This window comes from Alternaria ethzedia, assembly GCF_023757985.1.
Source record: "Alternaria ethzedia strain BMP 0044 chromosome Unknown scaffold_33, whole genome shotgun sequence".
Lineage (NCBI taxonomy): Eukaryota > Fungi > Ascomycota > Dothideomycetes > Pleosporales > Pleosporaceae > Alternaria > Alternaria ethzedia.
The window spans coordinates 71,576-98,931 of record NW_026056226.1 but is presented as its reverse complement, the minus strand read 5'-3'; the positions used below and the strand labels follow the sequence as shown (position 1 = coordinate 98,931).

At 52.9% G+C, this 27,356-nt stretch overlaps 10 protein-coding genes across 10 annotated transcripts; 6 read left to right on the top strand and 4 right to left on the bottom strand.

The window, feature by feature from the left end:
- Positions 1-889: 889 nt before the first annotated feature.
- On the top strand, positions 890-1,711 carry J4E87_009216 (uncharacterized protein; the record flags this gene model as incomplete). Its single annotated transcript, XM_049380794.1, has 1 exon — positions 890-1,711. The coding sequence occupies one exon, from the start codon at positions 890-892 to the stop codon at positions 1,709-1,711; it is 822 nt and encodes a 273-aa protein (XP_049229425.1).
- Positions 1,712-1,932: 221 nt separating this feature from the next.
- On the bottom strand, positions 1,933-5,054 carry J4E87_009215 (uncharacterized protein; the record flags this gene model as incomplete). The annotated part of the gene is made up of 3 exons (XM_049380793.1): positions 1,933-2,374; positions 2,427-4,794; positions 4,985-5,054. The coding sequence occupies 3 exons, from the start codon at positions 5,052-5,054 to the stop codon at positions 1,933-1,935; spliced, it is 2,880 nt and encodes a 959-aa protein (XP_049229424.1).
- Positions 5,055-5,490: 436 nt separating this feature from the next.
- Positions 5,491-10,447, top strand: J4E87_009214 (uncharacterized protein; the record flags this gene model as incomplete). Its single annotated transcript, XM_049380792.1, has 3 exons — positions 5,491-7,003; positions 7,051-9,296; positions 9,347-10,447. 3 exons carry the CDS (start codon positions 5,491-5,493, stop codon positions 10,445-10,447), a joined length of 4,860 nt encoding a protein of 1,619 aa, XP_049229423.1.
- A 500-nt stretch (positions 10,448-10,947) lies between these two features.
- Positions 10,948-12,235, top strand: J4E87_009213 (uncharacterized protein; the record flags this gene model as incomplete). The annotated part of the gene is made up of 2 exons (XM_049380791.1): positions 10,948-11,841; positions 11,900-12,235. 2 exons carry the CDS (start codon positions 10,948-10,950, stop codon positions 12,233-12,235), a joined length of 1,230 nt encoding a protein of 409 aa, XP_049229422.1.
- Positions 12,236-12,444: 209 nt separating this feature from the next.
- On the bottom strand, positions 12,445-13,281 carry J4E87_009212 (uncharacterized protein; the record flags this gene model as incomplete). Its single annotated transcript, XM_049380790.1, has 1 exon — positions 12,445-13,281. The coding sequence occupies one exon, from the start codon at positions 13,279-13,281 to the stop codon at positions 12,445-12,447; it is 837 nt and encodes a 278-aa protein (XP_049229421.1).
- Positions 13,282-13,782: 501 nt separating this feature from the next.
- Positions 13,783-14,187, top strand: J4E87_009211 (uncharacterized protein; the record flags this gene model as incomplete). The annotated part of the gene is made up of 2 exons (XM_049380789.1): positions 13,783-13,812; positions 13,951-14,187. The coding sequence occupies 2 exons, from the start codon at positions 13,783-13,785 to the stop codon at positions 14,185-14,187; spliced, it is 267 nt and encodes an 88-aa protein (XP_049229420.1).
- Positions 14,188-14,402: 215 nt separating this feature from the next.
- Positions 14,403-15,299, bottom strand: J4E87_009210 (uncharacterized protein; the record flags this gene model as incomplete). The annotated part of the gene is given in 3 exon segments (XM_049380788.1): positions 14,403-15,171; positions 15,218-15,279; positions 15,291-15,299. 3 exon segments carry the CDS (start codon positions 15,297-15,299, stop codon positions 14,403-14,405), a joined length of 840 nt encoding a protein of 279 aa, XP_049229419.1.
- Positions 15,300-15,571: 272 nt separating this feature from the next.
- On the top strand, positions 15,572-21,871 carry J4E87_009209 (uncharacterized protein; the record flags this gene model as incomplete). The annotated part of the gene is made up of 5 exons (XM_049380787.1): positions 15,572-18,019; positions 18,066-20,237; positions 20,284-20,726; positions 20,773-20,891; positions 20,943-21,871. The coding sequence occupies 5 exons, from the start codon at positions 15,572-15,574 to the stop codon at positions 21,869-21,871; spliced, it is 6,111 nt and encodes a 2,036-aa protein (XP_049229418.1).
- A 948-nt stretch (positions 21,872-22,819) lies between these two features.
- Positions 22,820-24,589, top strand: J4E87_009208 (uncharacterized protein; the record flags this gene model as incomplete). Its single annotated transcript, XM_049380786.1, has 1 exon — positions 22,820-24,589. One exon carries the CDS (start codon positions 22,820-22,822, stop codon positions 24,587-24,589), a length of 1,770 nt encoding a protein of 589 aa, XP_049229417.1.
- Positions 24,590-24,929: 340 nt separating this feature from the next.
- J4E87_009207 (uncharacterized protein) lies at positions 24,930-26,975 on the bottom strand (the record flags this gene model as incomplete). Its single annotated transcript, XM_049380785.1, has 4 exons — positions 24,930-25,092; positions 25,144-25,862; positions 25,913-26,167; positions 26,223-26,975. The coding sequence occupies 4 exons, from the start codon at positions 26,973-26,975 to the stop codon at positions 24,930-24,932; spliced, it is 1,890 nt and encodes a 629-aa protein (XP_049229416.1).
- Positions 26,976-27,356: the final 381 nt, after the last annotated feature.

Sequence of the window (27,356 nt, the reverse complement as noted above, 5' to 3'; positions counted from 1 at the left end):
AGTTACGATAGACCGACTAGTGAAAACTTCAAGAGGGCTATTGACGAAAGCCTGGGAAGAGTGCTCCTTCTTCCCATACACCTCGATCGACTTCTTGAGCCCTTACACGAGTCTGTCCGGCAGCGCAAACGACAACCGGACTTTTGAGGCCACCATAGTCATGAAGCCATTGGCGATCGGGGTGATGGCGCGGAAGTGGGGTGCGAAGCTCGACTTGCAAGATATCCTGCAGCAGCATTGTGAAGAAGCGGGCATACGGCGCGTCTTCCCATGGGGGGCCATATTTGCTTTGGATGGTCTGATTGCTGAAAACCAATGGTGGAACGTGATTTGTGACTATCAAGACGCTTGAGGACGCAGAGTTCTGTGGACGAAAATATTCCGAAGTCGGAAGATGAACAGGTCTTGGTAACGGTATCATCAACGCAGCACCTTTTGTCGCTACCCCCTCTCACTGCGGCGATTGAGGATGTAATACAATAATTCATGAGTTTCTGCAATTTGAATGGTTACATCCATATGCTACGTTCTTGTTTGACGTACAAAAAGAGAAGACGTCAGGACAGGAATTGGTACCTGCCTAAAGCGGTAAAGCGCATGTAGACCTCAAGGGCGCAGTTCTGACCCGTACTTTACGCTTCCAAAGTATCTCGAACATTCCTTTGGCTGTTAGGCCCTCCATAATTTCAAGTGACTCAATTCAACATCCGTCGCAGCAGGCGAGCATAAAGAAGGTCGCATGTGCTGTAGGTTTTCTAGGTATACAGCGTGCGCAATCCTCTTCCGCGGCACTACTACACAAACAACAAAACGGGCATCACCAACCCGCCACACCTACGATAAAACCACCACAGATTTCATCTCTGATACCTCTCGATCCATCACCAAGATGGCAGACCCTCTATCCCAAAGAACAGATCCCCTCTACCAAAAAGATGGCCAAAAACACACGCACACCTCTGCCATAACTTCAATCCACGCCCTGTCATCCCTACCCGCAGATACTCAATCCCTCTTCAAACCACCACCAGAAACCAAACCCTATGTCCTAACCACCCCCTCAACCATTTTCCACGCCCAGGGCGGCGGTCAACCCTCGGACGTTGGAACCATCTCCGCCAGCGGCACAACATTCCACGTGCACCAAGTCCGCAAGGTCGATCCCGCGATCCTGCACATGGGCGTCTTTGTTCCTTCTGACCAGAAATTCCAAGAAAGCGGGGAAGCAGAAGCAGAGCAGAAAATCGACACAGCCAAACGCCACCTACACTCCCGGATCCACACCGCAGGCCACGTCATCGGTCTCGCCGTCGCCCATCTAAAAACCACTGGCATAATCGCTCCCGACGTCGTCGACGGAAAAGCGTCGCACTACCCCGGCGCCGCATTCGTAGAATTCTCGGGTCTCATTCCGGGAGACAAGAAAGCTGCAATCCAAGCCAGAGTCGATGAGATGGTTGCCGCGGACATGGACGTCAAGATTCATTTCTGGGATGAGGAAAAGGCGAAGAAGGAGTGTACGGGGGTTATGGAGACGCTGAAGGGGGATGAAGAGGATGGCGTTAGGGTTGTGGAGATAGGGAGTGAGGGGAGTTATCCGTGTGGCGGGACGCATGTGCAGAGGCTGAAGGAGTGTGGGAGGGTTGTTTTGAGGAATGTTAAGAGGCAGAAGGGGGTTACTAAGGTTAGCTATGAGGTGCAAGACGCTTGATAAGACTTAAAGGTTTGGTTGTGCACATGATGTGCCATTGCGATATGTATTCAGCTTCGTTCCTTCATGGGAAAATATCCACCACTTTTTCTCTACCTGGTATCATGTCCTAAATCCTAGAAAGCCGGCTCCACTATTTTACCTGCGCCTAACCCCGCGTGCTATCATGCGCACCTGCCCTCTCATATGTTCTAAAGCGCCTCTTAAATATGCCCGCTGCTCTAGCTCAAGTAAGCAGCCAAAGCTTGCTTCGAAACATCGTCCAACCGTTCTTGCACAATCTTGACGATACGTCCACCGTGACGGGCATCCGCATCTTTCAAATATTGAGCCACCCATGGCTTCACTTCGGTGATTTCTGGGAAGGGATCACGTGGAGCCTTCTTGCAGGTGTTCAGCTGGGTGAAGCCGACACCGAAACCGAGCTCGTCGACATCGGCATCGGGGATGATGTCATCTGCGGAAGTGGGCATAGGCGGGTTAACCAGTAGCTCGATCAAGCGCTGTGTGGTAAGGGCCCAACCCTTGGGGTAACGGCTAACGAAAGCTTCCGCATCGCCCAGAGACTTGGTGAACGACACAACTGCGGTCTTGCGGTCGGTTGGGCGGGCAAGCTTCTGGGTGTCGGGAAGAATGACAGTCAAGTAGATAGGCTTGAAGATGCTGTTGCGAAGTTAGTAATTGATGCCTACAATTTGGAGAATCTTTCACTTACTCATTCTGAACCTTATCAGACTCTTTGATGAAGAAGTCGGCGCCAAGCCCCTTGTCCAGTCGAGCTGAAACGAAGTGGTAGAACGCAATGAAGCGCTGCTGGAAGTTCTCTGTCTTCATGTTCGATAGTCTTGTGAGCATAAGCTGGAGGATGGTGACAAAGTAGGGTTGTAGCGCATCCGCTGGGATATGCGCAACGACAGCTTCAATCAGCTCGAACGAATATGTCTCGTGAGCCTTGCTAGTGACCAGCTTCTGGAAAATACCCAGAATAGGCTCCAATTGGCTGCTTGCCACGATGTTTTGTGCGTCGCGAGCAACCATTGCACTCAACAGTCGGGCTAACGCAGGGACGTTACCACGCTGCTCCCAGACCGCACCCTTGAGGATGATGCCGAATACACCCCTGTAGTATTCGCTAAGTTGGCCTGAAGGGTTTGCTTCTAGTAGCGCAGAGAAGATCTGGAATATGTACGGAGAGAATTCCTCAACGTTGTTCTGCAAGCAGGTTGCAAAGGGCTCGTAAAGCTTTTCCTCGAAGAACTGAGGATGCTTTGGGGCACAGAAGCGGACAAGTGCACCTATACCTTCGAACATGTAGTACTGGAAGCGAGGGTTGCTAGGGTTGTGCCTGATGACCTTGACGATGTTGATGAAGCTTTGAAGAATCGACTCGCATATGGGCAGCACATCATCGCGTATGAAGATAAGTACGCGCATAACGCACTTCATCAAGAACTCGTTTTCCTGGATCTTCTCCGGGGCAGAGCTCATTGTGATGAGTTTGAACAAATGCGTCAACAAGTCTTTCGATGAGCCAACAACGTCTGACTTGGGTATTATGGGTTGCCGTTTGTCGTCTGTCATGTACAGAGCACGCTCGACAGCGATGGCAGCGTATGTGTGAATGACGTAATTGTCATTGCCCAATTGGTTCACGAGCAGGGGGAAAGCAGCGCGCCAAAGGTCTGGTGATAGTAGGCTGCGGAAGACGTACAGGAACTTGATAGCATCAACCTTGAGAATGGGCGATACGTTTTGAGCCTGAAGGTCAGCGGCGACGTGTGTCTGGAAGAACTCGAAAATGTTGACGTTCTCGTTGACGCTCATGATACCTTGGCCAGCAGTAGCGGTTCCCTTGGCAGCAATGGCGGTGAAGAGGTAGACTGCGGTATCTTTTGACTTCCAGTTGTTTTGGGGGTCGGCCGCATAGTTCTGGAGATAGGCGTCGATGTACTTCTGGGAAGTAGTCGTGACAAGTCCTTCGAAACGGTCCATGAGTTTACGCAGGAAGTTAGTGGCAGCACGTCGACGCGTATCGTTGTCGGACCCCTCCAGATCTCTCCTAATGAACTCAATCGGCTCATCTTCGAATAGTTCCACATCAGACTCGCGCAGAGTAAGGTTTGGCAAGATGACCTTCTCGATAATCTGGACTAGGACAGACTCGTTGTTGAAGGCCTCGGCGTGTTGTGTGGATGCGACGGCAGTGAGGAACTGTAGCGCCTTGCTGACCACGATGTCGTACTTGGTCTCGAGGCCCACCGACATGAGGAAACTCCAGGTGCTCTCGATGAAAGGACCCAGGTGCGACCCAAATGCGTCCTCATACTTTTGAATGTAGAGCATGAGCACCTCGAAGATGCCAGCCCGTACGTACTCTTGCGGTCCCGACTCGGTGTCATCGTCGGTGTGTAGGGCGGGGTTGTCGAAGACGAGGTACTTGTGGAGAAGGCCTGAGATGATTCCGATGTGGTCTTCGAATACGGGGGGCAGGTCCTGGCAGGAAAGATCGTAGAACAGCTTGACCAGGAGATCTAGCGTTGTGAAGGCGCTCTTGAGGACCTGAGGGTTGCCTTGGGAGTTTGTGATGAGAGCGTCGGTGTTCTCGAGCAGCTGGAGGAAGGGAGTGCCGAATTTGGACAGGACGTGGTTGATCTCGGTGAAGAGGTCGTCGGAGCGGAACAGCGGCCGCCAGCGCTTGAAGATAGAGTGTGCGACTTGCAGTACGCCGTTGTTGACAACGGTGTTGTCGGGTGTGAGGCGCGAGACGAGGTCGTCGACTAGGGTGTCCCATCGCTGCCAGAAGTCGCTGTCGGCAATGGCGCTAATGGCTTCACCGAGCTGTGCCTGCAGACTTGCGGGTACCGAGACCATGAGGCCGATGAGTTCCCTCTTGATGGCCACGACTTCGGCCTCGGGCAGCTTGTAGTTGCCATCCTCGTCGACCCAATTCCGCTTTACGAAGTTTTTGAAGTAGAGGGCGGCCGACAGTCGGGTCGTCTGGGGGTTCGCGTCCGAGGCGACGATCTGGAGGAGGGAGAGGGAGAAGCCGGGCTTCTTCTGCTCTTCGCTGATTGCGGCCTCCGCTGTGAAAAGTTAGCATTACATGCTGGGTGATGTGGGGGTTGGAGGGGCAAGATGGTGGTCTGGATACCAGACGAATGCGCATATACTGAGCTATACAGAGGCTAGTCTTTCTCTATCCAAGCATACGCGCATTCTTTCCAGAAATGCAGGCTACACCACATGAGCACTGCGGGAAACACTGCTACGCACCTTGCTTGTTCTGCCGCGGGTCGAGCGACGCCTGGAGCAGCTGCGAGAGGGTAGCGATATCGGCAGCCATCGTGAGGGGGGCGTAGGGTTGCAGATGTAGAGGACGGGTGGCTGGTGGACAGAGAGCTCGACCGTTTGGCCGATGGTTGCTGTTTGGGGTGTCCCACCTGCGGCGCTAGGGCCTGTCTCTGTGTGCAGGGATCAGGGCCATGACCCCAGCCCTGCCCGGCGACGACTGCTCTCGATTTCTGGATGCCGTGCTGCTGTCTAGCAAGGTCGAGTCCGCTACGACGCTGCCTTCCCGCCAGACTTGACCCCTTCCTTTCCCTCTCCACCCCCAGATGGGCTCCCCCAGCCGCCCCGCCTCTCCGCCGCCCAGCACCCATGATAGACTCAATGCGCCTGCGTTACTCTCATAGACATCCTCTTGGGCCCTCTCCGCCGTAGTCGTCGAGCCTTCGCACTCTCCACCAGGCAAACCCCATCTGCGCCGCCGCGACCGACGCATGTCTCCGCCGGCCGACCATGTCCCCCACACGCCCGACCGCCGCTCCTCCACCCAGGCGCTCTTCACGGCCTTCCGCTCTCTGACCGGCGGCCGTCTGAAGAGCCCGACGCCGCCGCCCTCAGTCTCGTCCGCCACCAGCACGCCTGCGCGCACACCTTCGCTGGGCACCATCCGACCCGGCTCCATCCCTAGCCCGCACTCAGCCGACGGTACCCTTCAGCGCATCAGCCAGGTCACAGGCCAGCGGACGGGCAAGCCTGTGACGGGCGGGCCTCCCGAGCTGCACGACCTGATAGACCAGCTGCAGCGCAATCGCCCGTTCGCCGAGCGCGTCGTGGCTGTGGACAAGATATGCGACATCCTCGAGGCGTATCCGGTGCAGAACATACTGGCGTTGTGGTCGGTCGCAAGTGACCTGCTCCTGCCCGAGCAGCCAGACGATGTCGCAGAGGCGGGGTACAGGCTTCTCAAGAGCTGCGCATCGCTTTCCGACCTGGCCAGCATCGAGCGCACTCTCTTTTTCGACGCCGCCTGTCTGCGCAAGAACGATCGCTACTTCGACAGAAGGCTCGACGTCATCGCAACCCTCACCAACGATGGGCGCAACATTGACTCTTGCGAGTCGGGCATGGTCTCCTTCATCCTGACCTCCCTCGATAGCTGCTTCCAGGCCAGTTGCGATGCCTTCCGCGGCCTGAGGGGCAAGTCCAACGGCAAGAGGAGTGCTGCCAATCCTCCTCCAGAAGTCGCAAACATGTTTCGCGCCTTCCAATTTGCCACGGATATCTGCAAGTTCAATGCCAAAGTCTTCACCGACGACGATTTGGACCTCCTCGTACGACGCACCGTCTCCATCTGCAGGGCCACGACGCATCGCCCCGATGTCGAATGTGGCGTCAAGCTGTTCGATACAATAATCACCTATGTGCACATACCTAAGCAATCCCTGCGACCCTGTCTCGAAGTTCTGTGTGAAATCCATAAGAGGATCACCGATCTCCAGGATCAAGCCTGGAACACGCTGAGCAACCTGTTCAAGTCCCATGTCGGACAAGCTGCCATTTCTGAATTGCTGCATCTGCTTCTAGATGGCCCATCCCGGGAGACTCTGGAAAACGAGAGTCTCAAGAAGAAACTAGACAGCATGTACAGGGGCACTACTCTGGTGTTGCGCCTTCTGCTTCTGGAAGATGGTCGCAACGAGCTGCCCAAGGTCCCCATGTCCTTGCTCTTCCCAGCCCTGAAAGCTTCAATCAGGACACCAGGCACCGACCAAGAGCAGATAATCATAAGTCTGATAGATGCGGTTCTGGCCCAAGAAGGCATGAGGGATCTCTTGCTTGCTGAAAGTGACTTGGGGGACATGCTGCAGGTCATACGTGTGTGCGCCGAGCGTGACGACGAGCGTGTCAGCGCCAGAGCATCCAGATCAACAGATCATGCAAGCAGTGCGAAGAAGGACGTCCTTGAAAGACAAATATCACCTCATGCAGACAGTCTGTCCAATGCTGGTACGTGTACACTCAATCACAGGATACCCCTTACTGACGAATTCTAGGCGGACCAGAGCATGCCAACGATGTCTCCGGGTTCTATGAAAGAGATGCAACATCCCACCAGGAGCTCTTCCGACGTGATCCAGAGGACGGCATCTTTCAAGTTCTCGTCAAACTAGACCACATCAGCGACGCACTTGACTTCATCCAACGCGAGAGTGTCATGGAGCTTTTCTTGCACCTTTCACACCGCGTAAGCGACGCGACCGCGGATCGAGTGATAGAGTACTTTGTAACCGGACGCTACCTCAATCCTTCCCATGCCGGCTGGTTTGACCTCTGCCATCGACTGGTCGCTGGCATCTTCAATGACACCACACGGCCACGCTCGCTCCGACTGCTTGTGCTCCGATCATTACGGGAAACTAACCAGGCCGTCGAGATGCTGTGTTCCAGCGAAACAGTATCGCAGTCAGAAGAACTCCTTGTGGACCGGATTGAAATGGAAGATGACATCGAAGTTCTGCAGGAACTAGTAGATTTCGCGGTGTACGTAGCTGATCGAGAATCGACCGCCCGGTTCTCCGAGATTGTTCAAGTCTTGCAGCGGCGTCTGGACCGCCCACGGACTGCATCTACACCTTCGCTACCGTCATGGCAGTCTCACCAATTTCTGTTCAAAGAAGATGGATGCTCCCCTTGTAACGTCATCGCCACTGCCTATGTACGGCTTTTCACTCGGAGCGTGACACATTCGGCCCAAAAGACACGCATCCTTTACGAGCTCCTAAGACAGATTGCTGGAAGAGATGCATACGCGCATGATGCACGCCTTACAGCTCTCAAGTTACTCTTTCGTTTGCGCGCCGACGCTCGCCATGCTTTGATAGTTAGCTCTTCATCGGAAGGTCAGCGGATTGCCGCAGAGCTCTGCCGTACAGAGGAAACAGCTATTGCGCCAGAAAAATTTGAAGATGGTCCAACATCCGATCACAACAGATCAGAAGACAATTCTTCGTGGCGGGACCAACGCAAAACCTCTGGTTCAAGTCCTCGTTCTTCTCTCAATCGCCACACCGGCCGCTCGAATGCCCCCGCGGGCCGCGTATCAAAGCCGATACCTCCTTTGTGGATGTACCCTGGCCCCAAAGGACTTCCCGAGGAACCGCCATCTGAATCTAGTCGCGTCGTCTTCTCCCATATTGATGCGGAGAAATACCCTCTCAGCGATGATATCCTGGACATGGAAGTCACATTGTGGCTGGAGTTGATCATTTCACTCCTACAGAGACCACCCGACTGGGAGATTTATAGCTACGTACTCGTTCATCTTGGGCCTCAGCTCTCCAACCAAGCGTTGGTCCGCAGTTGTGTCGCCCAGCTCAAAATGTTACGAAATGTTCTCTGCGAACAAGTACGGAATGCAAGCTTCCACGAACCACCACCGCACACGCTCCTGAAAAAGGCTGATGTTGCCGTCTGCCTGTTTCATATATTAACAATCATCATCAGCTACCACGAGTACTTCGAAAAGAGCGAGGAAGATGATCTTGTGAAGGCCTTCCTACAAGGGATCGTGCAGTGGGACAGAACGTCAAAATGGTGCATCCACGCACTTTCAGTCTGCTGTTTCGAAATACCACTATCGATCAGCAAGTCACTCGATAGCATCGTCCAGAAAATGTCGCAAATCATCACGAAGCCAGCTACAGCGATACACATATTGGAATTCCTCACCTCCTTGGCTCGTCTTCCAGAACTTTTCAAGAACTTCCGCGAAGACGAGTTCAAGCTAGTTTTCGGTGTATGCTTCCGGTACTTACAACACATACGCGACCAGCGTGACCGGACAGCGAACGGGCATTCGCTACAAAGCGGGCATCGGACATTGCGACACAGCGGCGCATCAAGAGACTTTGCGGCATCGCCCGATCTTGGGGCCAACAAGCCAAGAAGCGTCGAGGACGATCTACCTCAGTATCTATATTCCCTCGCGTATTACGTCATCACATTTTGGTTCATGGCGTTGAAGATGGAGGACCGCCCAAAGCAGATACCATGGATCACAAAGAATCTACACTATACCGACAGCTCCGGACGGCAAATTATGGAGGAGCAAGGACAGGTCATTCTGGATATTATGAACATGGTAGCATATACAGATCGCGATGAAACAACACGCGAGGAAAGTTCTTTCAAGCCTGGCGATGGAGAAGTCTGGAAGAAGACATGGATCGTTGGTAATGCTCTTGTGACAATAGAGACCGCTGCAAGAACCGGTGCCTCTGTTGTCACGACACGCCGACCGGTAAGTCTTTCTGCTTGTGTGTTGTCAGTACATCTACTAACTTTTGGCAGTGCGGCACCCGCTTTATCAAAGTACGGCCCTTGATCACGTCGCCACCACGACATCAAGTTCCGATCACCATCGGCCTTGCTTCCCAAGCATTCTACTCCAACACATATGTCGGCATTCTGCCAGACGATATCTTCCAGTCATTTTACGCCCCACTCGACCTGAGCAATCCACCTATTCCGTTACCCGATGACGAGCCGACACGCCGTGCTATTACTGTATTCGACCGGATCGCAACGGTAGACAACTACAAAATAGGTGTCATCTACATCGGCGAGGGCCAGACGAACGAGAGAGACATTTTCATGAACGATATGGGATCCCCAGCATATACTGCTTTCCTTAGTGACCTAGGTACATTATGCCGTCTGAAAGGGGCAAAGTTCAATACTGGTGGTCTCGACACACGCGAAGACAGAGACGGCGAGTTCACCTATGCTTGGCGGGACCGCTGCATGGAGCTTGTCTTCCACATTCCTACAATGATGCCGACCAACCCCGACGATGACATGACGTATCCGAACAAAAAGCGGCACATCGGCAACGACTTTGTCAACATTATTTTCAACGACTCTGGCTTACCTTACAACTTCGACACGTTCCCGTCGGCCTTCAATTATGTACATATTGTCATTTCTCCAGAGTCAAGGGCCAGCTTTGTCGACCGTCGACTGGATGCAGATCCCGACGGCAGGAATCGCTACTACAAGATCCAGACCATCTCAAAGCCAGGGTTCCCCGACATATCTCCTGCCGTCGAGACTAAAATTCTTTGCGGAAAGTACCTGGCAGACTATTGCCGCCTCATGGCTATTAACGCCGTTGTCTTTGCCAGCGTTTGGTACATCCGCGAGGGTGGCGATTCCATATCGTCCTGGCGTAACCGACTTCGCGAAATCAAGCGTCTCCGAGAACGCTATGGCGCAAATGATGCTCTACCAAGCCACCCACCACCTTCGTCGCCTGCAGGCAGTCAGGGACTGTCAAGTCCGCCGTCTCGCGAACAAAACCAAATCTCGCCATTCCAGCGCATGAGTATCGCGACGCATATCACTGATGGGACTAGTCGCAGTTCCATTAGCAGCTCTTCGCATGACGTTTGATACTGTAGACCAAAAGTTGTTTGTTTCCGGTGTTGCGACAAGTCTTACACATATACATATACCCAGAGGTTTGATGACCTCACAAAAGTTTGTTGATTTTCCGGTATCATGAGAAGGAGATTGAGTACTAGCATTGCGTGGAGTTGCTGGTGAAGCATAGGCCAAGGCCAAAAAGTTCTGTTTGCTTTTACGATATTGTATATGACGAAAGACGACCGAGATTTCGGTTACGAGTTAGAGAAATTAAGATCATGAGTTACGTGTCTGTAGAATACTTCAAAAGACCGCTCTATACATCTTTGCAGTGTCAGCAGGATCGTGCAGTTTTTTATGACAGAACAAGTTTGAGATGATGCCTTTCCTCCGATGTCGAAATGTGGTGCTTCGGCATGGATATCCACTTCAGGATGGCAGATCCCCCGCCAAGGCCTATACTACCCGAAGTCGCATCTGAGGATTCCACTCGAGCTCGAACTTCGCAACTTCCACGACACGACAACATGGCTGCTCCAAGACTGCCTTTCCTATGGCCTATGCTATTTCAGCCGACCAAATCGTCACGAGCAGGCGCGTCGATAACAAAAGAGCGTGCATCGCCATCGGTTTCCCGCACGCGACAAGCACGTCGTCATTTCACAACTTCGCCCCGCCGATCGGAGCCACCGAGCACACAGCGATATGGAAAGGCATATGAGCACGCAGCTCCAGCATTGGACCAAGAGCCCCCTAAAGAACCTCAAGAAAAGGAGCCTGTGTCCAACGAGAAGCCCCCGCAAGACCCCGTTCACGAACACGAAGAAGTAGAGGAAGATGCGCCAACAGCAACAACCAGTCCAACCACACCCACTCAAGCAAGCGCAACAGAGGAAACCGCCCCGCCAACAACGCCGGCGCCTGATCCTCCCAAGAAAAGCGATACGAAACCAGTGGACAGCGTGCTGCACATTCCCACCGCCGCTGAAGAAGAGTCGCACAAGGCACCGCACCTGAAGACACCACCATATGTCCACCATTTCGATACCTACGGTCTCGTGCGCAAACTCTCGCAATCCTCATATACCCCCGAGCAGTCCATTACCATAATGAAAGCCGTGCGACAAACCCTTTTGGACAATATGGAGTTGGCGCGTAAGGAGCTCGTCAGCAAGAGCAATGTGGAGAACGAAACATACCTCTTCCGGGCCGCGTGCAGCGAACTGAAGACGGAGATAGGCAACGCGAAGAAAGGCGAGATGGAGAGGATGCGCACGGAAAGAGGACAATTGCAACACGAGGTCGATATCCTAGGGCAGAGATTAGGACAGGAGACGACTCATCTCAGAGACGAGCTTAAGGGGCTTTTCGACGACAGGAAGATGGCTGTCAGGCAGGAACAGAGGGTCATGGAGACCAAGGTATGTTGTTCATCTCATTTCGTCTCCGGCGCAACCTACTAACAGTAATGTTCTATAGATCCAAGAACTCAACTACAAAATCACCGTCGCGCTCAACTCAGATGCGCGATCCGAGGTCGAGGGCGTCCGATGGGTGCTTACCCGCCGCGCAGCCATCACAGTCGGTGTCAGTGCGTTTATGCTCTTCGTTGCGCTACGGTACACGAGCTATGTGCAGCACCAGCTGCAGGAGGAGAAGAGGAATAGACCGCCGCCGCATCGACCGAGTCCACTGGAGAATTTGGCGGATAGCACGACGACGGCAAGTAGACCGGTTGTGGATGTTGCGAGTCCTACTCAAGGGGATGCACTGGGTGGAGAGCTGTTGGCTACGGAGGGTGTGTCGTTAGGCTAGAGACTATAGCATGACGATCAAAGCGTATGGCACATTCCCATTGGGTCTTGGCGTCCACGTATGCGATGTCTTCCACAAGTGGATGCGAAACCCAAGGGGAATGAGGCAGACGCCTTCATCGTTACACTTTTCTACCACTACCAAACATTCTTCCGTGACAAGTGCGCTCTGTAGATCTCCCTTTTCTTACTAACACTACCTCACCAACCCTACAACTTATGCTTCTTCTCTCCACTCGCCAACCGCGCAAACTCCTTCTGCGGCACGCCCTTCAAAAACCTCTGCAAACCTCCCATCACCTCTTCCACGCCCTGCCGATCCAACGCCTCCCGATACGGCTTCTGAATCAATTCCTTGATGAGCACCAGACTCTCGCTGTTGAGGTGATCACCCAGTCTCTCCTCAACCTCTTTCCTAACCTCCCCAAGGAACTTGTCACTGTAGCTCTCATCCTTGACATCGACGCCAGCGTTGATGACCTTATTAACAAAGCCCGTCGCTACCAACTCATCACATGTAATGCGTTTCGACATAATAAGCGCCTCATTCGCCTTCGCAATACCCAACCTCCTCACAAACCCGATACTCGCATTCCCCTCCGCAACAAGCCCCAGCGAGCTAAACGGCGTAAGCAAAAACGCATGCGGCGCCGCATACACGAAATCGCTAAACGCGATCAACGCCGCTGACAGTCCCACCGCCGGTCCATTCAGCGCCGTAATGAGTATCTTAGGATGCGTGTAAAACGCATGTGTGATGTGCAGGTTGTTGGATACGAAGCTCTTTAGGTACTGGTGCCGCTCGTCGATGGCGCTGCTGTCGGTGGTGGAGCCAAAGGTTACGTCTGCGCCTGCGCTGAAGAAACGGCCGCGGCCTGTGAGGATGGTGATGTAGATGTCGGAGCGGGCGGCGACTTCGTTCATGGCGCGCGCGAGTAGGTAGTAGGTGTCTGCGTCGAGGGCGTTTAGCTTTTTGGGTACGTTGAGGGTTATTATGGCGGTTTTGTTGGTGTAGGTGAGGAGGATGGGGGAGTTTGGGGAGGACATGGTGGTGGTGGGTTGGATGGTGGAGAGCTGAGATGTTGGGTATTGTGTTAGAGCGTGGGCGTGTACTTGGGTGAGGCGTGGTTATGTTAGTTGGAGTGCTTGAGAGATTCTTAGTTGAGATGTCAGTGAGCCGAGGCTAGAATGCGGAGATGGGATAGACATTGTTGAGACAACCGAGCGCGACAGAATGGATGGATGGGATGTGGCAGTTGGTCTTCACTACTTATGAAGATGAGAATACGGCTTTGATATGGGAATAGCTTGAGGTTAGGTCTGGTTCACAAGATCCCAGGTTGCAGACACATGTGAAGGTTGCGGCTTCCCCAGCTTGGAAGTGGGGAAACGCGTGGAGGTAAGGCTGAAGATTAGATCTGACCTCTTATCGCCGAACCATCACCGATCAGATCTGCGAAACTTCGACTCCATCATCACTCCACTCAAGCGCGAAAGTCTCCGGAGTGCGCCGCAAATACCACACGACGTCGACTAGATACCGCAACGATGGGTGGCCCCAACCTCGAAGTGTTCAAGGTACGTAGAGAGGATCCCTACAGCGCCTCGCGCTTTAAAACCCAAAGCGACTACACCAATAATTCCACTTGCACTTCACCTGCACTCCAACCAAGTCGAGCCTAATACTCGTGAACATACACTGACCAGACTTTCCAGTTCGGGATGTACATCCTCTTCCCAATCAGCATCATGTACTACTTCGGCACGAACCTCGACGGCAAATTCACCGTTCCCGATTTCTGGCCCAAGCCAGGCCAAACGCACAAGATCCCGTACGATAGAGACGAGATTGCAAAGGAATTGGAGAGGTTGAAGCAGAGAAATCTCGAGAACAAGAGGAGGAGGGAGGAGCAAGAGAGATTGAGAGAATTGGGTACCGGCAGGGAGGAGTAGAGAGGTCAGGACAGCATGCTGGATGCACACGAACAACACCCTATGACAGGCACCGAGCCACGAACACGAGCGAGCGAGAAGGCACGATCTGAGGTGGTGGATATTTGCTGAGAGATACCAAACGTGGAGACGCAGCTCGTTCTGCGCCGCTATTGGCGTTATTGTACAATACTGTATACTACAAATGTACACCAGGCTGGGGAGTCAGAGACAGATCACGCAGTGACCTTGCCTCTTATCTCGTCCCAGACATCATCTCCTATGCTTCCCTTGGTCCAGTTTATATACACCCCTTGTACACCCTGCACTTCCTGCAGCTCATCCAAGAAGCTGCCCAGCTCTTTAGCCGCACCCTCGTCCTCCAGAGGCACCTTGGTATCTTCGTTAGGATCGTAGATGATCTCGCTCTCCTCAATTTCTACATCTAGCTCCTTCGCCAGTCTCTCCGCCGTCTTGTTCGTCAACGCAGGCTCGGTGTATAGCACGACTCTTCCCTCGGCGTCCTCGTCTACATCCAGCACGCCGGCTTCAAGGGCTGGCTCCAGCACCTCGTCTACGCCTACGCCATCTTTCTTCCGTATTATTATCCGTCCCTTCTTTTCAAACATGAAAGCTACAGTGGAGACGCTGCCGCCTGCCTCTTTTATGAGTAGTCGTAGGTCGGCTAGGGTGCGCAACTTGTTGTCCGTTTGACATTCTATTATCGTGGCGACGGAGGGCGGCAGGATGGCTTCGAGCAAAAGGGATTCAAGGGCGGCACCCGATGCGGAGAGTCCTTGTCCGCGGGCTATGGCGGCTTCGATAGAGGCTTTGGGCACGGCGGACTTCTTCGCGGTCGAGATTGCGAGGGAGAGGCGGGGGTTCATGTCGGGGTTCGGGCCACCGAGCTTGACGGCGTTGGTGATGTCGCGGGTCATAATGGACCGTTGTTTGGACTTGCCGGCGTCATTCTTCGCTTTGTCATGTTTAATGGAAGACCACTTGCTGTAGTGTGTTAGCTGTGTGCGATTGAATTGCGAAGACGACGTACGAGTGGCCTGATTGTAGATTTGGGGTGGTGCTCAAGCATCGCACCTGCTCTTGCATGCGCCACTGTCTCGGACGAGAAACATGTTTACAGGAGCAACATGTCGCGTTCTCCCTGGAAAACGCAGATAACACTGCGCGACGTAACGGGACAGACATGGAGGCAGATATTGGTTGTTGACTCGCAATAGTACAAAAGTTGGAGATGCGTGCCTGCCAAGACGGGGGTCCGCAACTCCCACATGCATCCACCGGCATCTCCACACTGGACATCTGTCACGTCAAGACTCGCTACGACATGAGCAGCCGAATGCGATAACTGCGATAACGAGACCGACACGCGATCCCTTCACCAGCCATGGCAGCAGACGAGCCAGCCGCGGACAAGGGCCCCTCCAACCCTGAACTCGACATCAAGAAGCTCCACGCGCTACCTTCGGAACAGCAAGACCTCTACTTGCTGACCTTCAGCTCGGACCTCGCCCGCCATGTGGCTTCCTTAGATGGCGACGGCGCCTCGGCCCACCAGATATACATCAAGAAGGAGATATTCCAGATCGTCAACCTCGCGTCCCCCGCCCCCACACGAGTGATCCGAAACAACTTGGGACGAGCAATTGCGGGCATATTCGAAAAGGGAGACAGGAAGCTGCTGTTTGAGTCTATCAACGAGTCGGTTGGCACAATCAACGCGGCAGGAAAGAGCGAGAAAGATGTTAGGACAAAGCATGCGGCTGTGCATTGCCTGGGTGCCATCTTCGAGGCCGCGGGCGATAGCGCTATAGGGCTATCCCCACTGGCTGTCAAGTCGCTGCTGGGTCTTGTCAAGTTCTCGCAGAACTACACTGGACTACGAGCGGCAGTATTCAAGGCTGTTGGCAAGGTCTTCAAAGGCGTTAGCTCGCACGCCGATGAACTCATTGCGAGAGACGCGTGGAAGCAGGCGCGCAATGCTGGCAGCGACAAATCATACCTCGTTCAGACAGCGGTGTTCTACTGTTTAGAACAGCTACTCCGGCACACGACCTTTTTCGACAACTCGAACGACTTCGATAAACTGCAGAATGTAGCTTGGAAGGCGATCGACAGTCCCTCGTCGTCCGTGAGACGCGCTGTTGCGTCGTGCATCAGCGCTGCGTTGGTGAAGAACTACTCCGAGAACGCGCCAGTTGACCTTCCCATCCTTGGCATTACCCGTTCGTCGACCGCGCAGAAGAAAAAGAAGAACAGAAAACCGGGCGACGACGACGGCGATGATGTGGTTATGGAGCGCTCAGAGTCTCCGGCACCCAAGAAGTCGGCTTACCAACTCTCCTTCACCATCGCGAGTCTTCTCAAACTGCTTGCGACACAATACTGTCGACCCCAGGCTGGCAATCGCGCACGAGCTGGAATTGCCGTGTGCTACATCAAGACCATCAAGGGGCTGGGCGAGCAGATTGTCGAGACCAAATATCCAGAGATCGCGCGCAGCTTATTCACCGACATTCTCAGCAATAATGTCATTGTACAGAATCGCTACCGCACACTTAGCACCAGGAAGTTTGTTGCCGTCATACTGGAAACAGTCATTGGCCGCGAGATGCTTGGAGAATCTGGCCAGCTCAATGCCGCAAGGTTTTTGGTCAATGAGATATTGAAAGACTATCCACAGGCGCTCAAGGAACGACCAGAGCCAACAAAGCAGACTTTGATCGGGGCACTGAGTACGCTGTCCTCACTCTTTAATAGTTTGGGATCTGCTACAAATGTCATTGCGGACTCTTGCCGCGATGCACTCCTCCAGGTCTTGCAGCATCCGAGTTACACAGTTCAGGTGACCGCTTCCGCCTGTCTGCGCTCTTTTGTGCTTGCGTGTCCACTCCAGTTACTGCCAGCAGTTACGATTTGCATGAACAGCGTCAACCGAGAGCTTGGACTTCTTGCTGGACCGAGACAATCACCCAGAAAGTGCGTTGGTCTCGCAAATGGCCTTTCTGCTGTACTCAGCACGTCTACGTCTCAACCACTCCATGGGTCCGTTGATGTGAACTCGAGAGTACTCCAACAAGCCACTTCACTCCTCAAGTCGGCGAGCAACTCAGATCTGAGGATTGGTTCAACCCAGATTCAAGTCGCATGGATCCTGATCGGGGGCTTGATGACTCTTGGTCCCAACTTTGTCAAGATACACCTTTCCCAATTACTCCTGTTATGGAAGAATGCGCTTCCGAAACCTCTAAACAGAGACAACATGGTACAAAGGAACTACCTAGAACTCTGCTTCCTAGCACATGTTCGGGAGTGCGCTTTAGGCTCCATCTTGACCTTTCTGGAGTTCAACAGCCGCATCTTAACGCTTGACGTTACGAAAAGACTGGCAGCGATGCTGCAAAATACAACAATGTTCCTGAATACCTTGCCGGCTAAGAAGACGACGGATGACATGTCTCAGCGGCTGTCACCCGCACTTCAACTTCACGACTTTGATCTCATGGTCCGGAGGAGAGTGCTTCAATGTTACACTAAACTTGTCGAGCTGAGTCCAGCAAGTAGTCATGAGGTGTTACTCCAGACAAACTTGTTACCTTTCGCCATCGCATCCTTCGCAGAGCCGGACAACTACACCACAAGCTCATTTAGTACGGCAATCGCAAGTGCTGCAGGAACGTTCGAAAGCATATGGGAGGTGGCTGATAACCATGGTTTCGGTGTCACTGGACTGGTGCGTGGGTTCGACATCACACCCCTTCCTGGAGAGCAAGAGACTGGTACCCACCATCACTGGCTCACGAGGCATGGACCTGAGTCGATTATTGACCGCACGGTACGTATGCGCTGAATTCTGAAAGACTATTATTGACATAAATCAGCTTCTATCACCCATCTGTGGTGCTCGTGAACACGATTCGATATCCTTGTACATCAGGACATCAGACGAGAGTCATGAGCTTCCTGACCCGCCAGCGACTGAAGTCGTCAACTCGGCACTTCAGTTGTTTGCGATATGTCTACCACTCCAAACTGCTAGGATCCAAGAAAGCATTTTGGAGCAGATGACATCATTCCTTTCCGCAAGTAGCCTGCAGCGCGACATTAACAGAAAGACGGCCATGATGGTCAACATTGCATATGCGGTGCTATCTGCTCTGAAGGTTGCAGTCAAGGAGACCCGCTCGGCTCCAGGAAGTCTGAAAGGACCGGCGGTCGAAAAGGTGATGCAGGATCTGTTGCATCTTTTTGTTGTCCTTCCCGACCCGTTCATCCGCAACCTTGCTAGTGAAGCTTTGGGTCGTCTGTGCAACAGCTCTGGAAACGCTCTCACCACCACTGAGGTAAACTACCTGGTCGACCAGATCGTCGCTAATCGGGAACCCAATGCTCGTTCTGGGTATGCTGTCGCGCTTGGCTGTATACACTCTCAGCTCGGTGGTATGGCTGCTGGCTTTCATCTCAAGAATATACTTGGAATACTGATGTCGCTCGGCAATGATCCCCATCCGGTTGTGCACTTCTGGGCCATCGACAGTCTATCGAGGGTTGCTGACTCCGCCGGTCTATCCTTCTCCAGTTATGTTACCAGTACGCTCGGCATGCTAGCGCAACTATATGCAGCCGACACACACAACGATGAATCGATGTCTCCGGCATATTCGAACATTGAGATCGACATACCTACCCCTGCCGTAATCGCGCGATGCGTCGACAGCACAATCAACGTGCTTGGGCCGGACCTGCAAGATGTTGCAAAGGCAAGAGATCTGATCATGACTCTTGTCGGCCTCTTCCAGGGCGATGCGGATGAGCTGATCATCATCGAGAGTCTGCGCTGCCAGGAACATATTTCGCTATACGCGCCTGGCCACATGGAGTTCTCAGCCTACGTGAAACAATTACAACGGGCGGTTGAAAGCAGCTCGACACAAATCCGTGACATGGCTATCGACGGGTTACACAATCTCATGAGGCGCAACACGGAGGAAGTCATACGTGCTGCCGATCCCGGTCTGGAAGATCAGCTGTGGCATGTTCTCGATCGTGACTCTGAGCATGAAGTAGTGCGGAATATCATCCGCAACTGGCTGCATCAAACTGGCTTATCGGACACCGCGACATGGGTTCAGCGATGCCACTCAGTACTCACAAAAACGAAGAAAGTCGAGACGCAAGACAAGATCGAATCGAAGCCAAAAGCAGGAGCGACTGATTTGCAGGACGAGGAAGTCGCGGGCTTTGCATCAGCGTCTAATGCGCCTGGGGCTGAGGCTGGAGATGGCGCTCAAGTCAGTCAGGAACTACTCACGTGGCAAGTGCGAACATTCGGTATGGATTGCTTGAGCGAGCTTGTCGCGATGGTGAGCAAAGAGGCCACATTCAGAGAGGAGTCACCCTGTGTCATGGCCTTACAGCAGAGGGTTGCTGATGTTGTGCGCATCGCTTTCTCTGCATCGACCGCCGGTGTAGTACAACTGAGGATTCGCGGCTTGAAGATTATCGACCAAGTGCTCAAGCTATTCGGCAAAACACCCGATCCCGACTTCGCTGAAGTCACTTTGCTTGAGCAGTACCAAGCTCAAATCGGTTCAGCTCTTACCCCAGCGTTTGCAGCAGATTCATCGCCTGAGCTCGCCGCTGAAGCTGTCAACGTATGCGCCACGTTCATTGCTACCGGAATCGTTACAGATGTAGATAGAATGGGTCGTATCCTCAAGCTGCTCGTCTCAGCGCTTGAGAACTTCTCCAGCGAATCCGAAACCGCAGCAATCGGCGATCTCAAAGGACTCAGCTCGAACGCTCAAGTCATGGTCAAAATGGCAGTCTTCTCAGCGTGGGCAGAACTGCAGATTGCGAGTGCCGAGCAAAGCTACTTGGTGGATGTACTGAAGCCACACATCGCAAAATTGACTCCACTTTGGCTAGCGTCGCTGCGAGAGTATGCCCGCCTGAGGTTCGAGCCCGACATATCCTCGTCCATGGGTTCTGCCTCTCTATCTGGAAGTCTAGACACAATCTATGCTGCGCTCAACCGCGAGACGCTTCTGAAGGTATGGTTGGTCGTCAAAATCCTTGATCAATACTAACAAAGTGCAGTTCTACCAAGATACCTGGCTCAACCTCGTAGATGCCATTGCCAGTCTCATCGACGAAGACAGCGAGTTCGTGTTTGACGCTTTAGATGGCAAGACTGAATTGTCAGAATCCACCCCTAATGGGAAGTCCGATCACATCAACTACCGCGATGAACCTGTCGCTTTCTTCTTTGTCTTATTCGGTCTCGCGTTCGAGGCATTAGCAGGTCGTCCAGGCGATCTACAAGCGTCTAAAGAGCAAATACTGGAGATATTGCAGGCCCTGAAGAAGATCCTGCGACCCTCAGTATCTGGTCATGCAATCTACCGAGAAGTCGTGTTCTCCGAAACGATGGACATGCTGGATCGACTCGTGCTCACTGAGGGCTTGACGGTACAGACTGTCATAGTCGAGATCACACGGAACCTATGTCTTGGCCATCCATCTGCACGCAGAGACCAAGGGTAAGGACACCCTGAAGCTCTACGATTAGCTTGCTGACATTGATAGAACTACCGCCGCGGATGAGCATCTTTCCGAAGACATTGATCAGCTATTCGAATTGACCAAGATCATGGTGCTAGTCCTGTCCGGACTTGTGCCTGGGTTGGAAGACAGCACAGCTAAGGGTATGTTGGCTTCGGTATCGCGCCATAATCAGTCGCTAATTCTACTCCCAGCGCGCCACGAGATGAACGAAGAGGCGGTTGCCCTACTGACGACGGCACTCTCTGCGCTCGTAGATGCAGCGCAAGTCTTCCCATCGATCATCAAGGCTGATCTTCACGCTTGCATCCTCCACATTTTCGCGACCATACTAAGCACTGGGGCATGCCAAACCACAGTCATTCCTCAAGCACTTCCGATCTTCAAGCGCTTCATCACCAGTCTTGCACCGCATGCCGAAGGGACGGATGACACAAGCAAGCAACTCCGCGCAACTCTTTCGCGCTTCCTCGCAATTCTCAGATACGCACAGCAGCGTGAGTTTGATGCTGCTCTTGCATGTGAGAAGAACACTGTTCTTGCGACTACCATCTTGCTGAGCTCCGCCGCTTCTGCGTTCTCTCCTGATGATCCGCTCGTCAAGCGCTTTATTGACGACCTATTCGATTGTCTCGGCACGGTTACAACGAGCAAGGTAGCAGCAGGCTGTTGTCGCTCACTGTTGCTTCTACCCAAGAAAGGCGCTCTTGAGACGAGCCTTGCTAAACTCATCCTTCCCCCAACACTCGCCTTCTTGGCAACGCCCTCTGATGTAGAGGGTCTAGACGATTCTCGCACAACGCTCGCACAGACTCTTGTCACATTCATCTCCACACTACCACAAACGTCACAGCGCCAGACCGCGACCAAGATCATTATACCTGCGCTGTTGGCACGGGCGCAGAAGGAACCCAAGGCCAGCCAAGAAATTGCGGCGCGCTTACTCGAGATCGCTAGTGCGGATCAGCAGGCGTTTAGGGGCGTGGTGACTGGGCTAAACGCCGACCAGAGGAGTTTCATGGAGGGAGTGCTCAAGAGCGGGCAAGGGCAGAGAAGGCAGGAGGTTAGTAGGGAGGATGATGGCATGCCAAAGATCGCGCTCAAGATGGACTTTGGCTCATAAGACTCGTTGTTCTTTGTACGGCGTGGATCTTTGGACAACATCTTCCTCTGAATTTCGTTCAATGAGCGGTTGACTTTTCGCATCTGGATGCTCAGCTTACCACATGTCAGCAAGAGAAGGAGCGTGCGCTGCGCGGGTCGCATGCATGCATAGGCTCTATTGAAGGACACAGATCCACCATTGGCGCGGTCTGCATTGTAGGTAATTCTTATTGGCCGCTGTGGCGATTGTTGGCTTTGTGCGCATCTTCAGGCTGGACAGGAAGTCATGTTTGAGCACATTAGAGCTAATTCCTGGAACGGGGCGTTCGAGCTAGACGCATTCCGGCGAGTTGCAGATCAGAAGCATGTAAGCCACATGGCGGCAGTATACTCCAACCATGCAATAATGTTCGATGTTGGATCTTGACCAGTAATTTCTACAGTCGCCTACCCGCGATTTGGGTGCTGAGCCGGTGTTATTGGTAGGACATTTCAAGCCTCCGGGAGACGGCTCACCACCGCTGCACCCGGAAGCGACTGCGGGTGTCACAGAACCACGCCTTCTCAATTCCGTCGCCAAGCTGACGACCCAGTTTTCATGTGGATTACATGTCGCGACCCGTGCCGTGGAGAAGGTATGAGCAAGAAACCGCCACGCCTGCGATGCACGTCTGATCCTGCCAGTCGGTGTCTTTACCTCTTCGAGTGTTGCTCGCCACAAAATGAGTGAATAGCCAGACAGACACACGAGACATCTTATCGGCTTATGGTAGTCTCGATCTCTTTGTAGTATCTTTAGTTCCTTTATCTTCTCCCACAGTCTCGGTGCTGAGGCTCTGCATGCTCTCTCCGCTGCACGCCGTTTCGACCTCTTTATAGCCGTCTGCCTCCAGCACTGTTACTTTCGTTCTTGGATCAGCGAGTACCCAACATCTGTTAGCTGGCCAACATCACCCTACGACGAGCAATGTCAAACGACCCCGAGGTCGAGCATAAGGCGGCTGTTAGCCAGGTTCGCAATGCCCCTCACGAAAGTTCACATGGATCGGAGAAAGACGCAGAATATCTTAGCAACACCCCAGATGGCGACAACACGGTTGACACCAACTTCCAGGCTGGTGTTCAAGACATCGAAGCCGTGACGCTCTCCTGGACCACCGGAGCGCTGGTGACTGCCTATATCCTCATATGGCTGGTCTACTTCATCCAGGGCTTGGTAGGCCAAATCAGCAGCGCCTTGATACCCTACGTTACCTCTTCTTTCGCCCTTCACTCCCTCACCCCTACCACCAGCGTCCTCAGCTCTGTCATCGGAGGTGTGACGAATCTCAGCATAGCCAAGGTTCTGGACGTTTTCGGCCGCCCACAAGGATTCCTTCTCTGCTCCATACTCGCCACTGTCGGGCTTGTTATGTCGGCTGCTTGCAACAACGTTGAGGCATACGCTGCGTCGCAGATCTTCTATACCGTCGGCATCAATGGTGTTGGATACAGTCTGAGCGTGTTCGTCGCAGACACGTCATCATTGCGCCACCGAGGTCTTATCCAAGCTCTGGCTGCTTCGTCCTCTTTGATCACCGCCTGGCTTGGCGGACCGATCTCTACGGCATTTCTCAACGGAGCAGGCTGGCGTTGGGCCTTTGGCATGGAAAGCATCCTCGTCCCGGCGGTCACCCTTCCTCTTTTCGGCCTTTTCACTTACCACTACTTCAAGGCGAAGAAGCAAGGTCTGGTACCCCAACGGTCGAGTGGACGCACATTTTGGGAGTCGTTCAAGTACTACATGCGCGAGTTCGACGCTGTTGGTCTCTTCACGCTATCTACTGGATTCGCATTCTTCCTTCTGCCGTTCAACCTCTACACTCTGCAAGCCAAGGGATGGGACTCGCCCATGATCATTTGCTTTCTCGTCTTCGGTATCATCTTACTGATCCTTTTCGGAATCTGGGAGCGATTCTTTGCTGAGATTTGCTTCATCCCCTGGAACCTTCTTCTGGATCGCACTGTCGCTGGAGCGTGTCTCCTGTCCTTTGCTCTCTTCTTCAGCTATATGTGCTGGAGTTTGTACTTCACCTCCATCCTGCAAGTCGTCAACAACCTCAGCGTTACGCATGCCAGCTACATCATGTCGACCTATAGCGTTGGTGGCTACATCTTGGCTATCCTTGTCGGTGGCTTCATATCCTATACTGGACGGTTCAAACCAGTCACTCTCTTCTTCTCACTCCCTATGGTAGTACTCGGAACCGCACTGCTCATCCACTTCAATCAGCCCACGGAAAAGATCGGTTATATCGTCATGTGCCAGATCTTCGCCGCGTTTGGTGGTGGCGTCATGACAATCACGGCCGAGATTGCCATCCTGGCCGCAGTCAAGGAGCAGCAATACTTCGCTGTCGCCATCGCTCTGGTTTCCATGTGTGGAGGTGTTGGTGGAGCCATTGGACTAACGGTGTCCTCTGCAATTTGGCAAGACGTGGTCCCCAAGAAGCTCATGGAGTACCTTCCGGCGGAAGAACTTCCAAATTTCTTGATGATCTACGCGGATATCACGACGCAGCTGTCGTACCCAGTTGGATCACCCACTCGATTGGCGGTACAGAGGGCTTACGGAGATGCACAAAGATATCTGTTCATCGCAGGTACTGCTGCATGGATCATCGGCATAGCTGGCGTGCTCATGTGGCGAAACATCGACGTTATTGGCATGAAGCAGACAAAGGGCCGTGTATTCTAATCTACATCAACATCTCGAGACAGCTGTTGTTAGGAAAGCCGGACATCGTTCTTCCAGCTTCTTGGTCTTGAGAGCAAACAACATGAGACCTGCAGTACCTAAATCACCATGCACTGGAAACCTCTCTCTTCAACTCTTGTTACATTGGCGAGTCGCCCGTATACTTTGTATTATCGTAACCTCTTCCCATCGTTGATGTATTGTTGCGCGCTTCCCAGAAAAACGCCAGATGCATGATATGCAAACTCCTGAAATCCTCCCAAATTCTTCCTATATATACACCACGCATGCTTTCCATAACTCCCTCCTCTTTATTACCCTCCCAATGATCCGAGAAGCCTCAGCAATGCATGCCATAGTTCGAAAACGCTTGCGATGGGTCAATAATGATGGAATCGTCCAAATTCGTGAAAGCCAACAACTCCGAATTGATGTCGTAGGCGCCAGAATCATCGAATGTAAGATCAAGACTTTGCTGTGTCTGTAGCGGGGTCATGAAGTTGCTGCAGGCGTTAGTATTATGGCTCACGTAGGTTCGTTCGCTCATCACTTACGGATCCCAGTTGCCCCATAACTGAGCGATCATCTCGTCATCGAGATGAACCTGCCCATTCGACCCATTCGCGTCTCCGTTGTTCTGTTGAGCCTGGCCCGTGATACCCAGGTCGGCGAGACGTAATGGTGTTTCCTCAGTTACCATTTTGGTAAAGCCTATCTGCTCCATACCACGTGTGAGCTCCACCAGCTTCTCGATATGCGCGCTATACCGTGATGTTCTGGTGTGTGCGTAGGCAAGGATGAAGATCATGATCAGCCGTAGGATACATGTGCTGTCAAAGGCCGTTAAGCTCGATAGTGTGCCATCGTTTGCCATTTGTGTCAGTATTGAGATACTCTTTTGTGCGGCGTCAATGCACATCTTGCCCATCCGCTCGAACCATATCCTTTTGCTCGAGGCCAGCGTCCCGTGCTTGATGACAAGGTATAGAAGGAACGGCCGTGTGAGGAGTATCGTGGTGCTCCAATATTGGAGATGCAAGATTGCGACCGCACGTCGGTGCGTGGGAGGCGCGGGTACGTCGTATTTGAGGTGTGGCGGCATCTGGCGATACCACTTTTGCAGCAGCAGAAGAGAGTTAGATACGGTTGAGAAGGATATCGAGTTGGCCGAGCGTTCCATGTAGACCGACTGTATGATCTCACGCTTCAAGCGACAGAGAGACACCGATGTCGCCATCCATGATAGCGGGGTATGGAGTCCGGGATATAGTATCTCATAACCGTTAGTATGGACGCGTTATGAATGGGCGATTCTAGACTTACCTGCTCTGAAGGCATGGGCGTAGTAACCTTCGTAAACCGCTCATCTATGACCGTCGGACTCCCGCCTCGCGAAGATAGTTCCTGGTCGAGCTGAAACAGTGTCCACCAGATTCTGCGATTTTGTTCTCGCTCCATTGTAGTTCCAGAATCAGCTAATTGATCACGATGTAAACCTAAAGAAAACGCCATCTGAACGCTAGCGCCCATATACAGATAAGCGCTGACCCTAGAGCAAAGGTTCTCCATAGCGATGCTCTGAGAAGTGGTCAGCCATGTCGAACACAGTCGAAACAATGCCGGGTGTACATACCATCGTAGCCATTGCACGTATACTGTCGACATCGGCCTCATCATATACTGCCGGAATAAGTTGTTTTGCAAGTGTAATGTAATCCTCTGATGTCTTCGGGTCCAACGCAGCTGGCCAATCCGGTGGCGGAGAGTTACCGTTGGCGCCTACATAGTTTGCTGCGCCAATGGCGAACATGGTGTACAAACAGCACATCCAAGAGCTCGACGAGCGCGGTGCCGACTCGGAGTAAGTATTTTCTATTCGCCGGAGCAGGGTTTCCACTGGGTATAGCCAGTACGTGCAATGGACATCCTCTAGAAACCGGGAAATGTAGACGTCGCACAACTCTCGACCGGGAAGGTAGTAGCTCTCTTCAAAACCGGGAGAATTCGAAGGCGAGGAGCCTGGTAGTGTAGGCGGATATGAGCCTACTTTGGGGCCTGGGATAATCGACGGGTCCTTCCTTTGCATACCCAAAGTGGCCACAGCAGCATTAAAGGGTATTTCACTGTGAGCGCCAACGTATCGAAATTTCCCTCTTGAATCTTTCATCATGCAGCCCAACGGCTCATGCAGTTCCTGTACGTCTTGTTCCTCGCCATCATCAACACTCTCTGCATCCTCAGGCGACTCTTGGTCATTACTGAAGAGGCCTTCGGTATGCTGGACAGGCTCCGCATTGAATGTGCCTTCCTTGATGGCTTTGGCAATGGTTCGGAGCGATTGGAGGTTAAGTTCATGCCCAGGGAAGAAATGTTCGAGGATGCGCATAGAACATTGGTACTCTTCCTCGGTAACATGGTAATAAGGCCTTTTCCTTCTTGGGGTAGCGATTGTGCACACCGCGCCTGTGCGTGCGCAGTAACGACATGGTCCCGGGACTTAAGATTGTCAGCTTGTGTCATTGTCGGCACGATCGTACTACCGGTGGGAGAAACCCCATACCAGGATCAATACACTAGAGGTAGTCATTAGTTTCTTGGCACTGATTGACGTGGAGATGCCTTAAGCTACCTTTGTCTTCCTACTGCGACACCGATCACAGCTGCTGTGGACACGATGGGCGTTCGGAGCTCTGCTGGATGGGGGTGCCGACACTCGTGGCGGGGCGACGGCCGCGTACTCGGCCATATTTATCCGACACCCTCGACA